Here is a 16067-nt window from a genome sequence, read left to right as displayed (position 1 = left end):
GAGGGAAGAGGGTGAAGATTTGGGGTTAGAGAGAGCGGGGAATATGGACGCTGGGTGGATGTTAGTGGGTTTTTGAGGGAGGAGTTGCTGGTTTGTGCAGAGATGGCTCGCTGTTAGACTCCTCACTGCAGTTCCTCCTTAATTACAGCCCTACCGGAGGACAAGGCCAGGCATGCTCCGTGTGTAGCACTGAAAAACTTGCACAAATTCACACATACAAAATGTAATGAAATGCAAGCTTGAGCAAAGGATTTGTGTCCTTTTGAGGAAATCCTAGTTTTCCTCACATTATCAAAGAATGTAGGTTGGTTTGAAAGGAGTGTGATTGTCACTGATGCACATGTCATATCTTCAGTCTGGTTTTCTGTAATCTTTGACAAATTTCCTCCCATATCTGAATGTTTTGGAGTTCTATTTTTTTTTGTGTGTGTGTGTTGTGCAAGGACTTACAATGTGTATCTAGGATACAGGTCTCTTTTAGCAGAATGTTGATCTTTTTCCCTTGAATTTTCAATGGAAGTTACAAAAACATTTGAATTTCCATTATCTTTTTCTAATCGACAGACCTACTACACTACTAGACTTTCTGGCCTAACCAAGTTGAAAAGTGCTTGGTAGCTAGCACAACAACCTCAGCTCAACCTAGCATTGCCTCTGCAAAGGGTTATTTTGGGAGCCCATAATTACAAAGGAGGGACTGGCTTTGCTTCTCGACAACTCACCCGCAGCAAACACACTCACCACTGGCAAGGTTGGCTGCAGAGCCATCCAGCTTACTTTAGGTTAACGCTGGCTCCAAAAAAAAGGCTCGGGCTAACTGCTGGTAGCTAGTAAGTGTATTAGAATTTTGTAATTTAACTGAGGTTTTCGTCCTTCCACTTTACTTTGAAATGAGTGGAGTTTGTTGTGCATACTGCTGCTGATGCACATGGTATGTGCATATGCTATAAATATTGTACATTGCAAACAAACACACTCCTTGTCCCTTGAAACCAATCAGATGTGCTCAACCTCATATCGTGTGATGTGAGTTATTTTCCCCATTTGATGACCCTGGTCAGAAGTTCACAGTCCCTGAGGCAAAAGCCATCAGAACTTAAATCCATTTAACATGAAAGCCTGAGCAAACATGGCTGTATGGACTTTGAACAAGTGCACTTACTGTCTGAAATCGTGTGTCATTGGCCTGTGTTTGACACTAGTGTGTCTGTATGAGTTAAGGCCCATGTTTTTTACTTTTCTGCATATCTTGGTGTTTCATCAGGGGGACCTCTGGATCCCTAAAATTGTTGACCATGTGTGCACAAACTACATGTGGGTAACGTTCACTAACATCATAATATGCAATACGCGTTAATGTTCTGTTGTTGGTGATGTATATTACATTGTGAATGGTTATGTTGCTTGGTGATTTTGACAGTATTCAATGCTCATTATACTTTTATAGGTCCTGCAGGATATCAGTGGACACTTACAACCTCCTGCAGAGAAGCTTTAAATGCTCATGCCAATTTTGTTTTGTTTCTAAGTTGTTTTGTTACGTGTTTCTGCTGCAGCACAAATTGCCCACTCGGACAGTGGAACAAATAAATGTACTGAAAACTGCATGGTGATGCTGAACAGGCAACCATGTCTTTGGCATAAAAAAAGCATGTCTATGTGTCGCATATAGTAGAAGTTGTTGTTTGTTTTCCTTGAAATAGTCTGCCGAGAGGAAGCTGACTGTTTCTTTAGAGTTGTTTACTCCTCTGGTATCCCCTTGTGGCCAAGCCACATTGACAAAATAAGAATCGTTTTTTTATTGTTGTTTTCTTTTAAGGAAGAAAATGGGGCATTTTAGAGTTATTTATTACATTTTCTGATTGCACTGAAATTGTTGGAATTGAACCATTGTTATTGTTTTTTTCCCCCCAAAATGATGGTACTAGTTTTTGCAGAATAATTTGTTTACTTGTGCACGTAATGGTATTTAGTATTTTTGTGTGTGTGTGTGTGTGTGTGTGTGAGAGGAACTAAAGGATCAGTTATAGCCAGCTAAACGACCAAGTATAGCCATATATAGGTCATGAGGCTAAAACAATGAGGCAAGCTGTCATGCCCCTCACCAGTCTGGCAGTTGTTGAGCCGTAACCTGCACTGGAGTGATATGATTGGCCAGAATGGAGCCCGAAGTATTTATGATTGGTTATCACAAATCACCAGAGCTGGCAATGAGCTTAACAGTAGCCATTGCAAACTTCATTTAACATCAAAGCAAATCACTAAGAGGATCTAAAGCCTCTTATCCAGGTAATTGATTACTTTTGGAAGAGTTTCTGCAGTTACTATTTGGTCTTCAGATATTTGGTTGCAAGGTTTTGCTTTGCTTTACTATAGTTATTTTATATTAATTTTTTTTCAATTTTTATATTCTTAACTTTAATCTACTCTTCTACTTGTGTGTTGCCAGGAAATAGTAAGATTTTAATTGTACGTATACATTTCTTACTGAACATAGGTTAATAAACCTCTTGAATCTTAAAAATCTTAAATTGAAGAAAAAAAAAAACATTTAATGCATCTTTTTGATTAGCTCCTGGTCTGACTCGCAGATATCTGACATTGACAGACACACCAAGAATCTGCTCCCCTCACCCTCATCACCCCTTCTCCAGACATGTGGGCCACGAGTTGGCTGAATCAGGCCAACTCAGCAGTTCAGGATGGGAGAGGAAGGAAAAGAATGGAGGAGGGGAGGAATGAAGCCTGACTCTTATCCTGATATGAATTGTGTCCTAGAGACTTGCTGAAACAATGGGTACTGACAGCTCATGTGGAAATACTCCCACAGACAATTTTGACATTGTGTGCGTCTGTGTGTATTTTTGTGTGTGTGAGAAGAAGAGAGTTGTTAGTTGGCTGAAGTAAACCACAAATGGAGTCAGTGGAGCAAAGCAGGAGCAGGAAAGAACCAAGGATATGTGTCACCACACACAGGAAGTGTTCTGTTATGCTGTGTGGTTGTGTAAGAGAGGGTGTTGGTGTTTCAGGTGCAGGGTAGGATGGGACCGAGGCCTGTCCGAGCTTGCAAAGGATTTACCCAATCGCCCTTACCTGGAGGCCAGGAAGGGGCTTTTCATTGACTCTTGCTCATGACTGAATAGAGGGGTGCTCGCGTTAACGGCAGAGTTCACATACCAGTGAAAATCCCCTTCCAAAGATTAAGGATGGTGACTTCCAACTGGATAAACAACGGAAGTGGACAAGAAGCCCATATTCAGCCAAAACTATCATATTGATTTGTTGCAAAACAAGGCTTGACTGTCAGAGCTTCTCAGTAGGCAAAGGTGTGTGTTTGTGTGTAAGAGAGACTGTGTGATTGTGTGATTGTCTGCTTGGATAACAGTAAAAATGATCTCATTCAGCTTTGAAGGGAACTTTTTATCTGGCCAATTGTGAATCGAGTTGTAACGTGACAGATTATTTTTCTTGCCCACAGTGTGAATGAGATGAATGTCTCCAGAGGCAGCCTCATAACAAAGGATAATTTTTCCTGTGGGTTGATGTAAGACCTTCTCAGCAAGGCGTCTTTTGTGAGACAGGAGAACTTCACCCTTTCTCAGTCTTTCTGTTTTCCCTTAAGCCGGCACTTTGCTACAAATGAAATCAAAATAGTCTCCAAGGCAGTATGATGGGTTGTCACTCCTCTCGACTGTTTACAGAAGGAAATTTGTCCATTTTCAAGTCTGCATATGTTTACTTGCTTGCCTCTCATTTCCTTACTCGTCTGCTTGGATGTCATATCCGCCAGCATTTCTCTGCCTGTCTGCAGTGTGTGTGAGTGACTGTGAGAGAATGAAAGAGAGATGGTGAGAGAGATGGTGAGAGAGACAGCGAGGTCATAATCCTCCTAGTCTGTTTGGTGTCTGTCACCTGCAGCCGATAAAAGATTAGAAAGTGACTTCAACTCAGACAGCTCAAACAGCTGAGGAGGGTGAAGGTGAAGGTTACTAAATAGGACAGGAGAAGTCTTCCAGAGTTCACTTTTGGTTTTGAGGAACTGCGAGCCGAGTCTAGTGGGGTTGGGTCTCGTTGTACTGCTACAGATCTTGGGTGTCTAATAGCAGAGTGGATCTGAGCGTGATGTTTGCGTAAGTGTCAGCTTGGATCACGTGGTTTAATCACAATTTTCTATTGGCCTAAATGAAATAAATTTAATTCACAGATATTAAATTGGTTAGAAAATCTTCTTTCTATCCATCTTCGGTCCATCTGTTCCCCTTTTGGCTATAGAATGTTTTATTGTTGGTGTAAAAGGGGAAAGCAAGATGTTGCTATTTTTTATATAAATTAGTCTTTGAAACCTTTTAAACATTGTTTTTGAAATTGGTTTCTGACTTAACATTCGTTTTGAGAACATTGTTACCTCTGCCAAGGAGGTCATATTTTTGGTGCCATTTGTCTGTCTGTTAGCAGGATTACGGAAAAACTACTGGCCCGATTTTCATGAAAGTTGGTGGAAGAGTGTAGCATTGGCCAAGGAAGAAACCATTACATTTTGGTGCAGATTCTTTTTCACTTTCGTTAAAATTGTGAGATGGTTAACGAAACTGGGTGGCAATCTGCACTCAGGAAAACTACACATGAAAACTAGAAAGGCCAAAAAGTCAACTGACATCTCGTTTTTTTAAGTTCATTACTAATGTTTGATATTGTAATATAATTAGTTAGATGTGTCAGTTCCTATATTTGGCTTCCAAATATTGAGAACGTTCTCATGTTAGGTAAATACACAGAGCAACGTATGTTATTGCAAGTCTCAGTGGTTTAGTAAATTTAGTTTACACAATCTGGCAAATGTTTCAACCCCTGCATTCACTTTATACGTGGGTTTTTATTATTTTTAGCTCTCCTGTATGTCAGTATGGCCACTTCTTCCTGGCATTTCACTGAACCTGTTGTTATTTAAATAAATGCCGCTATATAAATAAAATGAATAATTTCAACACAACTTCAACACTGGAGGAGTTTATTCATTTTCTCAACTGTAAAACTATTAACAAGCTGTTGCAAATGAACCAAATTCCCTTTTTCCCCACTCCTGAAATGAGCCCAAATGAATGTAATTCACACTGGACTCATAAACATTGTTCTCTTCATTAAGCAATGTCAAGAAAATCCAATTGAGAGCAATTCTTTTTCAGCCTGGGGCTCATTAAATATTATTTGATGGTTGAAGAGGCTGAAAGCCCGCCAAACTTTTATTTTGGTTTGTGAGTGTGTTGAGTTTATACAACAACCGTTCTTATGCTAGTCAATGTATCTGTTTCATAGTAGAGTATTGGCCGCGTGTGTGATCCTCAAGTCTGCCCACACACACCGATTTAATCACTCACGTTGACTCTCACATACACAGAAGGCCAGACAGGTGGCAAGGACACAAGTCCAAGTCTGCTGCTGTGACTTGTGTCGCCAGGGCACTGCCAGAAGCTATTTCCCCTGAACATTTCTTTGCCAAAATGCCTGTAAAGTATATGATTTGTCACATGGTTGCAATGTTTACTCTCGAGTCGTCGTATTTCTCTTCAAAATGAAAAATCTGTCGACTGCTTATAGCTCAGTATATCTTAAGTAAAAGATCCAAAATTTCCATTAACTTTGTGACGTTTATTTATATCTTCACATGGGTAGTAGGCAGTGAACGCAGCCCGGGTACCTGTGGGCCAGATGGCGGTGGAGATTTTGTGGAGCTTAAATCAACAGCATGTGTTTTCTCGGTCGGAAACATGCATATGATCAGCAGAGAGGCAGCTGGATTAAAACCAGAAGCAGTAGTTGGTTATATTCAAGAGAAAGAATGAAGGAGGAGGCAGGAAGGTTACAACGGCACTTTTTTTCTGAAGGACTCTGTGTGTGTGTGTGTTGTGTGTGTGTGTGTTGTGTGTGTTGTGTGTCTGTGTGTGTGTGTGTGTGTTGTGTGTGTGTGTGTGTGTGTTGTGTGTGTGGTGTGTGTGTGTGTGTGTGAGAGAGGTGGGGGGGGCTCTTGATGGAGCGGAGATTGTTCCTTCTGAAAGGTTGAAGGAATTCGAGACCTGTCTGCTCCGTTACTCTCTTCTACCTCGCTCTTTGATGTTTCTCCTCTGTTACACGTCAGCCTCCCTACACACACAAACACACAGACACACAGACAGACACACACGAATACAGGTTAATCTCCTTGTACGCACATGCACTCTCCCACTCCCTTCTCTTTAAATACCTTTCTCGTGGTCTTAACCTCTGTTCCCCTTGCGATTTGGCCCAACATCTGCATGTGTATTAATAACGTTGCAGGTGGTGTGAGAGTGTGTGAGTGAGAGAGAGAGATGGGGGTGGGGGTGGGTGATACCTGCAGTGAATCTTAAACGTGCGACTCCCAGACCCCACCCCACCCAACAACCACACAGGCCGAGCCAGAACGGAGCAGACAAGGCAGCTCCATTTAACTTGTCCCAGATGTGCAGCCCGGCCCCTGTGCGCCGCGGTAACTGCTAGTGAAATGAGTGCAGCGAGTAAAGGAATGAAGGGGGGTGTGTGCTACCCAGCACATATATGAATGCAAAACTTTTAGACCCAAGTTTTGTTTCATCGGGAGGAAAAAAAAATTGTGTTTTCGCAATATTATCAAAAATCGCATTATGGCGAAGTAAAATATAAAAAAAAAAAAAAAAATTGTGATTGCAAAACTAATGATTCCCAATTCGCAATCACAGTATCTGTCAAAATAATCGCAATATGCTTCTTTTTTTTTTACCATATCATGTAGCCCTACTTCTGTTTAAACTTATTCTCTTTTACCTCAGTCCCACCTGATTCTTGGATGATTTTTCTAATCCGGTGTCTTTTTTTGTTTTCTCTCATTTCAACTATGGATAGCATGAAGCAGAGGTCTGTGAAATCGGTCTTTGGAAAAAGAATTTCCATTGAGAGACAGAGAGGTATAGATATAGAGACATTCAGTATATAGATATAGATAGATAGTACCATAAAATGGAAATACTCAATAAAATAACAAGTACTTCAAAATTCAAGGACAGCACTCAAATGTCCTTAATTACTTTCATTCTTTTCTATGAACCTAGCATGACTCAGAAACTTCCAGCGAGTTCCTGCCCAAACCTTGGGCGCAGCTGTCGATTTATAACCACGTAGGTTTATCAAGCTTCTCCAAATTTCCACCCAGGCCCTGCCTCAACCACCCCTGCAAGAATGTGAAATATGTTTGCATGTTTAAAAAAAAAAAAGTTCTTCTTTATTCTGTCTGGATTCTTTTTCCATGTTAGTGTTAGCTGAACGTCTTGGCAGCAGTCAGCCCCTAAACACACAGATAGACTTCCCGGCTGTCTCCAATGGGGAGGAGAAGAGACGTCCAAGAATACGGATTGTTTTGGTTCATTCCTTACATTTGTGTGTATATCCCATTGGAAAGGGCCTCAACGTGCACTTGAAATTGACAAATGTGAAAACCTGACCTGGCAATTCAAAACATTTGAGGAGAATTGCCTATTTTAGTATTTTACTGCAGATTATTTACATGGGAGAAGAATGTAGAAATATGTTTTTCAGCTCATTTTGCTGTTTTTGGATGTGTTGTATGAAACCACTGGAGACTCATGAAAACCAGCTATTTCTGACCCCATGCTATGTGGAGAAAGCATTACAAAGCGCTCTGCATTTCATTAAATCATCTCTTTTCTAATGCAAACAGGACAAAAAATGCTAATGTGGCGAGAGGAAAAAACACTCTTACTGTACTGCATTGTACTAAGCTGTCTGGTTTGCTCTTGCATGGCCGTGCTCTGTCATGTGCTGTTTCATCCCGTTCTACTTTATGCCATATTCCTGGTGGTTTGGGTGTATGAGTGTGTGTCTGTCCGTGGGGCCCAGGAATGAAGCCCACTGCCACAGCATCCAGTGACCTAATGCTAAAGGCAGCAGGGTCTAGCACTGTTCACCATTCTCTCTTCTGTGCCTCGTCTCTCCCCCTCTCCAGTGATTATGGTCTCTCCTGTCACTAAGCACTTTGTCACGCTTGGCCGAAAACCATGTTGGGGGCTTGGGGGGTTGTCGGGGTGCAGGAATGTCACTTGCATAGATAGACTGTAGCTGGATATGCTGTAGAACTGAGCAACAGGCCGTAGGTCATGGGCTGTAGTTTTAGCATGCATAAGGGAACTGATGAATATATGCCGTGGCTGTCCTGTGAAAACTGTATATCTGCTTTTTATGAGCTAAGGATTTTGTTACATTTGGACAACGCCAGGCTAGATGATTCCACCTATTTCCAGTCTTTATGCTAAGCTAAGCTAACCAGCTACTGGCTGTGGCTTCATATGTACCACACAGTCATGAGAGAATCTTCTCATCTGATTCTCAGGAAGAAAGCTAATAAGCATATTTCCAAAACTGTCAAACTATTCCTTTCCTGTCAGGGAAAATTTGGAGATGCATGGATTTCCCTGGACATTGACAATAACTGTTTTATGATGCCAAATCAAGAATATACAGTAGCATTTAGTTAGAATTTGCTTCATATATATGTACCCAACTGTAATGTAGTGTTCTTTGCACGTCAGATGTTACCACTGTAGTTGGCTATATAGCTTCTGTGAAGCAGTCTGAAAGGATTGTTTGTAAGTTCCTCAGCTGGGCTGCTAGTGTCTGGGTCATATCACTGGGTAAAAATATCATTACCAAGGGGTCACACCCCTGAGGGGCCACCACTAAAGCTCTTAGCAGGGTGTTGATGTTATCACCGCTACCCAAAGTCTCACATACACATAATGACTTTCCACTGATAAAGTTTTAAAACCAGAAATATTTAAAAGTCAACCTTCTTATAAACAATATATAATGGTAACAAAACAAAAAGCAAAAGTACAATTTTCTTACAGTTGACAGTGACTCAGCCAATCAGAGCTGATGATTGGAGCTTTTTATAAAGATGGATACCGTATGTTCCTCCTATTTACTGCCCTACAAGCACAGAGATTTCCATTCATAAATATTAACATGTCTGTAGGAATGACACGCAGGCACTGTGCATTCACACATGCTAGCATTGTACACTGTCACACAACACTGAGAAATAATGAAAAATGATTATAAATTCTGGCTCTGGTTCCAGCAGCTGGTTGCGTTTTCCCTCTCCTCGTAATGTTCTTTGCTAACACAGGTATACCAAAAGTAGTTAACATAGCGCGCCAGCTTTCACAAAGCCCAGTGTGAAATATCACACATGAAGCCGGTCCCAAACACCTCTTCAAACACAATTAGTCTGAACTTCAGCTTAGTGATTGTAGTGCTGCTGAGGGAAACCTAAAGCATACCAGTCATGTTGTGGCTGTTGCACAGTCACTTATGTAATGCCAGGAGCTAATGTTTGTGTCTGTAAAGATCCACCTTTTGACGTCAATGCTTAGAGAGTGGCATGCATGCACGCATCATACAAATTCCCTGCTGATTAATTTCCTCATACCATATGTGTATTACTCATTGCGTCCCATGTAAAATTACCCAGGCATGAGAAGGATTTGAAACGCTTTGTCAAAATAGAAGTGTGTTTTGGTTTTGGTTCGTTTCCATCGTCTCTTGAGTTTCTGTTTACAGTTGTGTCGAGTCGGTGGTGAATGTTAGAAGACCTGCCAGGAGCAAGTGTGCAGAGGCCCTAATGGTTGATCATAAAACTCTTTAGATTCCAGTCTTTTATGGGAGATGGTGGAAAAGCAGTAGGACTTTAAAGGGCCTTCTCTTCACAGCTTTGGTTAACTAGAGGTGGGCTTTAATGGAACAAAGACTATTTTTCCTCTTTTTCCTTTGCTTTGTAAGCACAAGAACAGCATGAGGCATTCAATAGCAACTGAGAGCCGGATATAAACTAGCTTGCCGGCTTCTAATTGGTCTGTTTTTTTTCCCTCCTCAATGCAACAAAACACATATATTTCAGGATTAATTTAAGTTTGTCAGATAGTTCTCAATTTCATTTAAGTTAGCACCAAGTGTGGCTGTGAAAAAGATTAGCAATATGCCAGTGATGGATCACATTACTTAAACGGTATCATGGCAAGCTTGAAATAGCCAGTTGCTTTGGTTCAAAGCAGCCAGCGCCTGTCTTGAGAAGCAATGCAGGTCTTCAACCTGTTCAGAGATATCTCCAACTTCATTTACCACCGCATTCCTCGAGGGTCATGCACACACAATCATGCAGACTCATGCACACAGCCACACACATCAGCAGAGAGCAGAATGTAGAAGTCACCCAGAAGCCTTATTTCCACCTCTGACCTCTCTCCGCAGACCTTGTGTGGGTTGGAGCCATGTGAGGTGGGGTTGTCTGGCATCATGGAGTTTTAGCTTCAGTGTACCTAAATAAAACACCTTTATGCATCTATTGCAAGACAGAAATTTAGGTTTAAAATGGAAAACTAGAAAATAACTTTAGAAAATCCAGTGTCAATTTCTGACCTTCTTTCTTTATCCACCAAGCTGTATAAAAGCTCTCGTATTACCCTCACTGATACTCTTTACCACAGATGTTTAATGTGCTTTAAGTGAATGAATGCTTTTTCCACCCCTGTCAGCATTTAGCCTCACTATTAGCTGTATTTCTAGTGGAATTCCCTGACCCTAAGTTTAAAAAAAGTTTGAGATAAATGCAAACAGCTGGTATGTGGATGCATGCTCTGTGTGCTCTTAGATTGTTAATTGTCATTGTATATTCCCTTATACACTCCGAGCAGTAAATTGCATTTGAGGATAAATAATACCATTGTGGAAATATTGAGTAACAGCTAATTGGAGCACCAAGCTTTTCTACTAGGCTTTGATCTGAGGTGCTGTTTAGTCCTGCAGATGCCTGGCAGTGACCCGACAGTCTTTGATTAACGGGTTCACATTGGCTTACCCATCATGCTTCAGTGTAGCAGGGATTAGGTTTGTCAGGAGTTGTTACGATAACCTTTGTGTGATCGGCTGGAACGGGCTCACGTAGTTTAGCTCGTGTGTGTGTGTGTGTGGGTGTGTGTGTTGTGTGTGTTGTGTGTGTGTGTGTGTCTTCCACACTTGGCAGGATTGAGTTAGGACTAGAAAGCTGTGACACCTGATAGTTCATAATTACTTGACTTCAATCAGTGACCTTTATGAGGTTAGACTTGTTTACAGAAGTCCTTTTTTGATCTGTGATTTAAAGAGCCGAGTCATTTTCTTGCTTTATCCTAGGCTGCAATCACATTTAGTTAAAACACTACAGTACAGTAGTCGAAGCACATGCAAGTTTACCATGAAACATACACACAATTTCTACAGCGGAGTGTGTTCAGGAAGGTTTTTTTTTTCTCTCACAGTAGCAGAGAACATAATGTTTAACTTTGCAATGGAAAAACCCTTTTCCGTTTGATGAATACACGGGTCCTGAATATAATACCCCAGGCCTGCAGACAGGCAGAGACACAGGGTTTTGCTGCCGCAGTCTGGTTCTATGACTCGACAACTTAATTTGTTTGGCATCCCCAAATACTGTAATCCCATGATGCTCCAGTGGTTTTACTTACCAGGGGAATTTGCTTCAGCCGTGCTTGTGATCGAAGGCATAGTAAGGGCTGCAACTAACAATTATATTCATCATCAATTAATCTATCAGTCATGATTTCCCATCACTTGTTTTGTCCAGCTGCCCAGAAAGAAAGTCAATTTACTACCATTAAAGACAAAGCAAGGCAACTAGGCTGGAACCAGAATATGTGGCAATACTGAATGAAAACAATTAGACTATTGTTCTAGTGCACTTACGGGTTATATGTGTTGTATTTCTGTTTACCTGAAACATAAATGACTTGGAGTTTGTTGAATGTGAACTCGGTGTACCTGCGTCGCCTGCAGCTGTTTTTGTCATTGTTTAATGCCTTCTTCTTTACTTACTTGGCTCACATTCATATTCTTCCACAAACTGTGACACTACTGGATGTTTGCTAATTATCTACATAGGTACATTAAGTAGTAAGTACAGTACAATGTCTGTACCTGGTTCCATTGCTTAACAATAAAGGACATCAGTGAGACAGAAGTGAAACACAGACTCTTTAAAATGTAGCACTCATAGTGAATTGTAATCATTGTAATCAGCATCATGTTCCCCAAACCAAGATTTAACCCCTCAGCTCAGCTCAGCTTAACTTCAATCTTCCCCCTTCAGCTATTGCCCTGGGACATATCAAACACCAACACGGGCTTCTTATGGGATTTTGCAGGACAGCTGTTAGACATTACAAATACAAGGCATAATTATAGTTGTACACATCGGATTTCTGACTGAAAGATTGCATATCCTGTTAAATACACTGGTGATGTGGTGTGGCGTTAGTTTCAGACTGAGGTGAGGGTGTGGAAAGAGGAGGGTGTTACACCATAGACCTGTAATGAGACTCTGCAGCGATTCCCCACCAACATGGTTCCCATCAGGGAGACTTGCACTTGTGGCAGAAATTCCAGCCCTGTAGCAAATGCCTTGTCTGGATTCAATCAAATCAGCTTTTGCCACAGCATGCACAGAAAACTAAGACTACCATGCACTTAAAGTTTGATAATATTCAGAAGCTTCTCCTAAAAAAAAAATGGCATTTGAAAAAAGAAAACTAATTTTGAAGCAGCACAAGTTGATAGGCATTTTCCAGGCCATTTCTTTATCTGGTATAATGCACTTTTGGCACAGCAGTTTGGCCTGAGTCTGTAAGCACTTGACAACATTATTTCATGCTGTGCCAAAAGACGTCAATCTACTATTTCACTCACTCATTTATCATTTTTATTTTTCTCCAATTTAGTCATCGCCAATTCCCTATGTGGGCTGTGGTTGGTTACAAAAGCTGCGTCTCTTCTCCTGACACTGAGAGCTTGCACAATTTTTTTACACCATTTCCCTCGCAGACCCTTGATTTCTGAATCTGGAGTAAACATTCTGCCTAGTCAACATTCTGCTCAGGAGCAAGAGGATGCAGTGGTGGGAGAAGAAAATGTATATTAAGAATGATGAGTCAGCATTGCATAGGGAGTCGTATGGCAGTCATCCACACTCCTCTGTGGCTGGAGGGATGACTGGCCAGCTGGCTCTGCTGGGAGTCCATGTTTGTTTCAGCCCGCTTTCCTTCCACAGTCTACTTTAAAGACAGGGCCAAAAATGACAGTGTGCGCAGTCACTTCACACAAGCAGGTGTCCCAAACAGTAGGGCAAAGATGACTCATTGCGGTTGCCATGGAAGTGCAGGAGCTGATGCTCCCCGCCTGGGGATCTTCACTTCCTGTCACATCAGGCTTTACTGGGTCCAGATTTCCTGTCTTCCTGAGAGGGAAAGATTAGAGAGCTATCAAGTTATTATTGTTTTCATCATGCAGTGCACTGTCATTTCTCCCAGTCTCACACTGTCAGAACCACAACTCCATGAACTAATTTACCAGAGGCATTTTAGTGTTATACCCCATAGTTTCCTCAATTCTCCCTCGTTTATTTTATTTCATTTAAGCTAGTGTATGTAGTTTGTTTGGCAGCCACCATGTTGTTTTAAAGAAGCCACTCTCTTGTTGCAAAGGTGATCTAGTCCTCCCATGAAGGTTTTCATTGTTTTATTGATTGCTTTAAATCTCTGGTCGGAAAACCTCATGCTTCCGCTGAGATTACCGCACTGATCTTCCTTCACAGCTCATTCTTTCCACATTGTATTTTTTTAACAGTACCATGTTTGTACTGAGGATAGTACATGTATGTGCCTGTGCATGTGGGTGCAGAAAGGCACACTGGGAATCCCTACAGTGGCTGCCTGGTAGCAAAAGGGTGGTTCACCTCTGTCAGCGCAGGCAGGAATGCTCTGCACACTCAGCATTTTATGCGAACATGCACACACAGAGTCAGTATTAGCATGTGAATGCAGTTGACATGCTTACATGTCATTTTTAATATATAGGTGGGACACGTCGTAAAAAAAAGCGTTGTAGAGTAAACCAGCAAGGACTCAGGCCTTGTTTATGGCTTCAGTTATAAAAACTGTGTTATGTCACATACTGGGTAAAATCTGTATAAATGATAAGCAGGTCTTTCACAGGAAAAGTACTTTCAAGCACATCTGTGCGTAGTTTGAACAAAGGTTTTTGAGTTTGTAAGGCAGGTGGTTTGATTTAAAGATGTAGGCAAAGGCTGGAGCGTTCATGTACAGGTTCTGTAGTTTCAAGATGGAAAATGTTTCCGTTGTCAGTTTGTTTTAACTTTCCAAATCCTCCTCTCTTAATCTTTTAGGTATTTTAGTTTTTCCTTTTTTCCCCTGTTTTTCACATTTGGGGTACACATGTTTGAAAGAAGAATGTTGCCTGCACGTTAACAATGACAAAACAGTAAACATCTAATCTCTAACACTTTTTGTTTCTGTCTCCCTTTATTTCTATTTTTTTGCAGAAGAGGTCGACTATGCTAACTTTGGCACCAACACAATAACTCGTAAGAAGAAGGCGGTGGTCGCGCTGCGCAATAATGACATCAACCGCAAGCGGCCACACATCCGCATCGGCATGCCCCAGGACTTCCGGCCCGTCTCCTCCATCATCGATGTGGACATCCTACCTGAATCTCACCGCCGTGTCCGACTGTATCGGCACGGCTCGGACAAACCCCTGGGCTTTTACATCCGAGATGGAACCAGCGTGCGCGTGACGCCACACGGGCTCGAGAAAGTGCCCGGCATCTTCATATCTCGGCTGGTGCCTGGAGGGTTGGCGGAGAGCACCGGGCTGCTGGCAGTCAATGATGAGGTGCTGGAAGTGAACGGCATCGAAGTGACTGGAAAGTCCTTAGATCAGGTAACGGATATGATGATCGCCAACAGCCATAATCTGATCGTGACAGTCAAGCCAGTGAACCAGCGCAACAATGTGGTCCGCAGCAGCAGGATCTCGGGGAGCTCAGGCCAGTCGTCTGACAGCAGCGGGTCGACTGGTTACCCGAGTTTGTCGGTAGCCTCAGCGGGGGTGATTTCCTCTGGAGCACATGGGTACCAAGACGACCTGGAGAGTGACGAAGAGACGGATATTGTCATTGAGAGCAGCCTCAAGCGGCCGTCTCAGAGGTCCAATGCTTCCCTGGCGTCCAGTGCGTCCCGCATACACCAGCAGACGCCAACAACCGCTTCAGGCCCGGCTGCACCTCCAAGCCCTCCCACACGTCCTTCATCGGTGGTCTCCACTGCCTCCTTCCACTCCCAGCCGAGCCTCAATGGAGGGTCCCATCACCACCACCACCAACACCACCACCAACACAGCAGCCTCAGCTACCAGCTCCACAGAGACCTGAATCTTCAGCACAACCCGCACCAACAGTCCCAGCACCGTCAGCACCATGTACAGCCTCCGCATCACAGCAGCAACCCAGCCCTCCGCCACAGCAACGGCAGCCTGCACAAAATCCTCAGCTCCATGAAAACGGACCCACGGCACAGTCTTGCACTGCCCAGAGGAGGGGTGGAGGAGGATGGGACCGTCATTACCCTATAATACTCCCAAACACACACAGACAAAAAACATCCCGACTGCTCAGAGACTAAAACTGGATAAATATGAGCGTGCTTGGTCAGACACTAATTTTGTAACTTCTATTTGTTTTTACAAGATAATTGATAATAGGAAGTTACAAGCCAGGAAACAATGAAAATGTATTGTATATATTTCCTGTATTTTTTAAGTTTGTCTGTCTTACATCAAAAGATTTGTATGTATGTATGTAATAAGCATCAGAACAAACTGTTTTTAGGTGAGTCCACTGTATCCTAGAGTTCTGAATGTGCCTACAGCCTAATATCTTCTGTTAGTGACCACTTTTATTAAGATCCTTTTCATTCTTATTACTGGGACCAATTTGGGGTTGCTTATGGATGTTTTTAAAGAGTAAATCTATATTTCTTATATTCTGATAAATGCTGTGTAGAGTATGGATTTTTTTAATAGTCTTTTTATGCATTGATGATTGTGATCAAATCCCTTGTATCTGTTCCAATAAATTATTCTAAGTCTCACAA

General features: G+C 42.1%; 1 protein-coding gene across 1 annotated transcript in view; it reads left to right on the top strand.

Annotated features, from left to right (window-relative positions):
* Positions 1-16067, top strand: part of pard6gb (par-6 family cell polarity regulator gamma b) — a 32262-nt gene extending 16195 nt beyond the window's left edge. Inside the window, exon 3 of the mRNA XM_035682015.1 lies at positions 14456-16067. Within this exon, the coding sequence (XP_035537908.1) occupies positions 14456-15546 (1091 nt within the window). The 3' untranslated portion in view covers positions 15547-16067. The remainder of the gene's footprint in view (positions 1-14455) is intronic.

The sequence above is a fragment of the Morone saxatilis genome, unplaced genomic scaffold (assembly GCF_004916995.1).
Source record: "Morone saxatilis isolate NCDOM2014 unplaced genomic scaffold, NCSU_SB_2.0 Contig9, whole genome shotgun sequence".
NCBI classification, from domain to species: domain Eukaryota; kingdom Metazoa; phylum Chordata; class Actinopteri; family Moronidae; genus Morone; species Morone saxatilis.
Note: the sequence above shows the minus strand (reverse complement) of the source record. Positions and strands in the feature narration are given on the sequence as shown.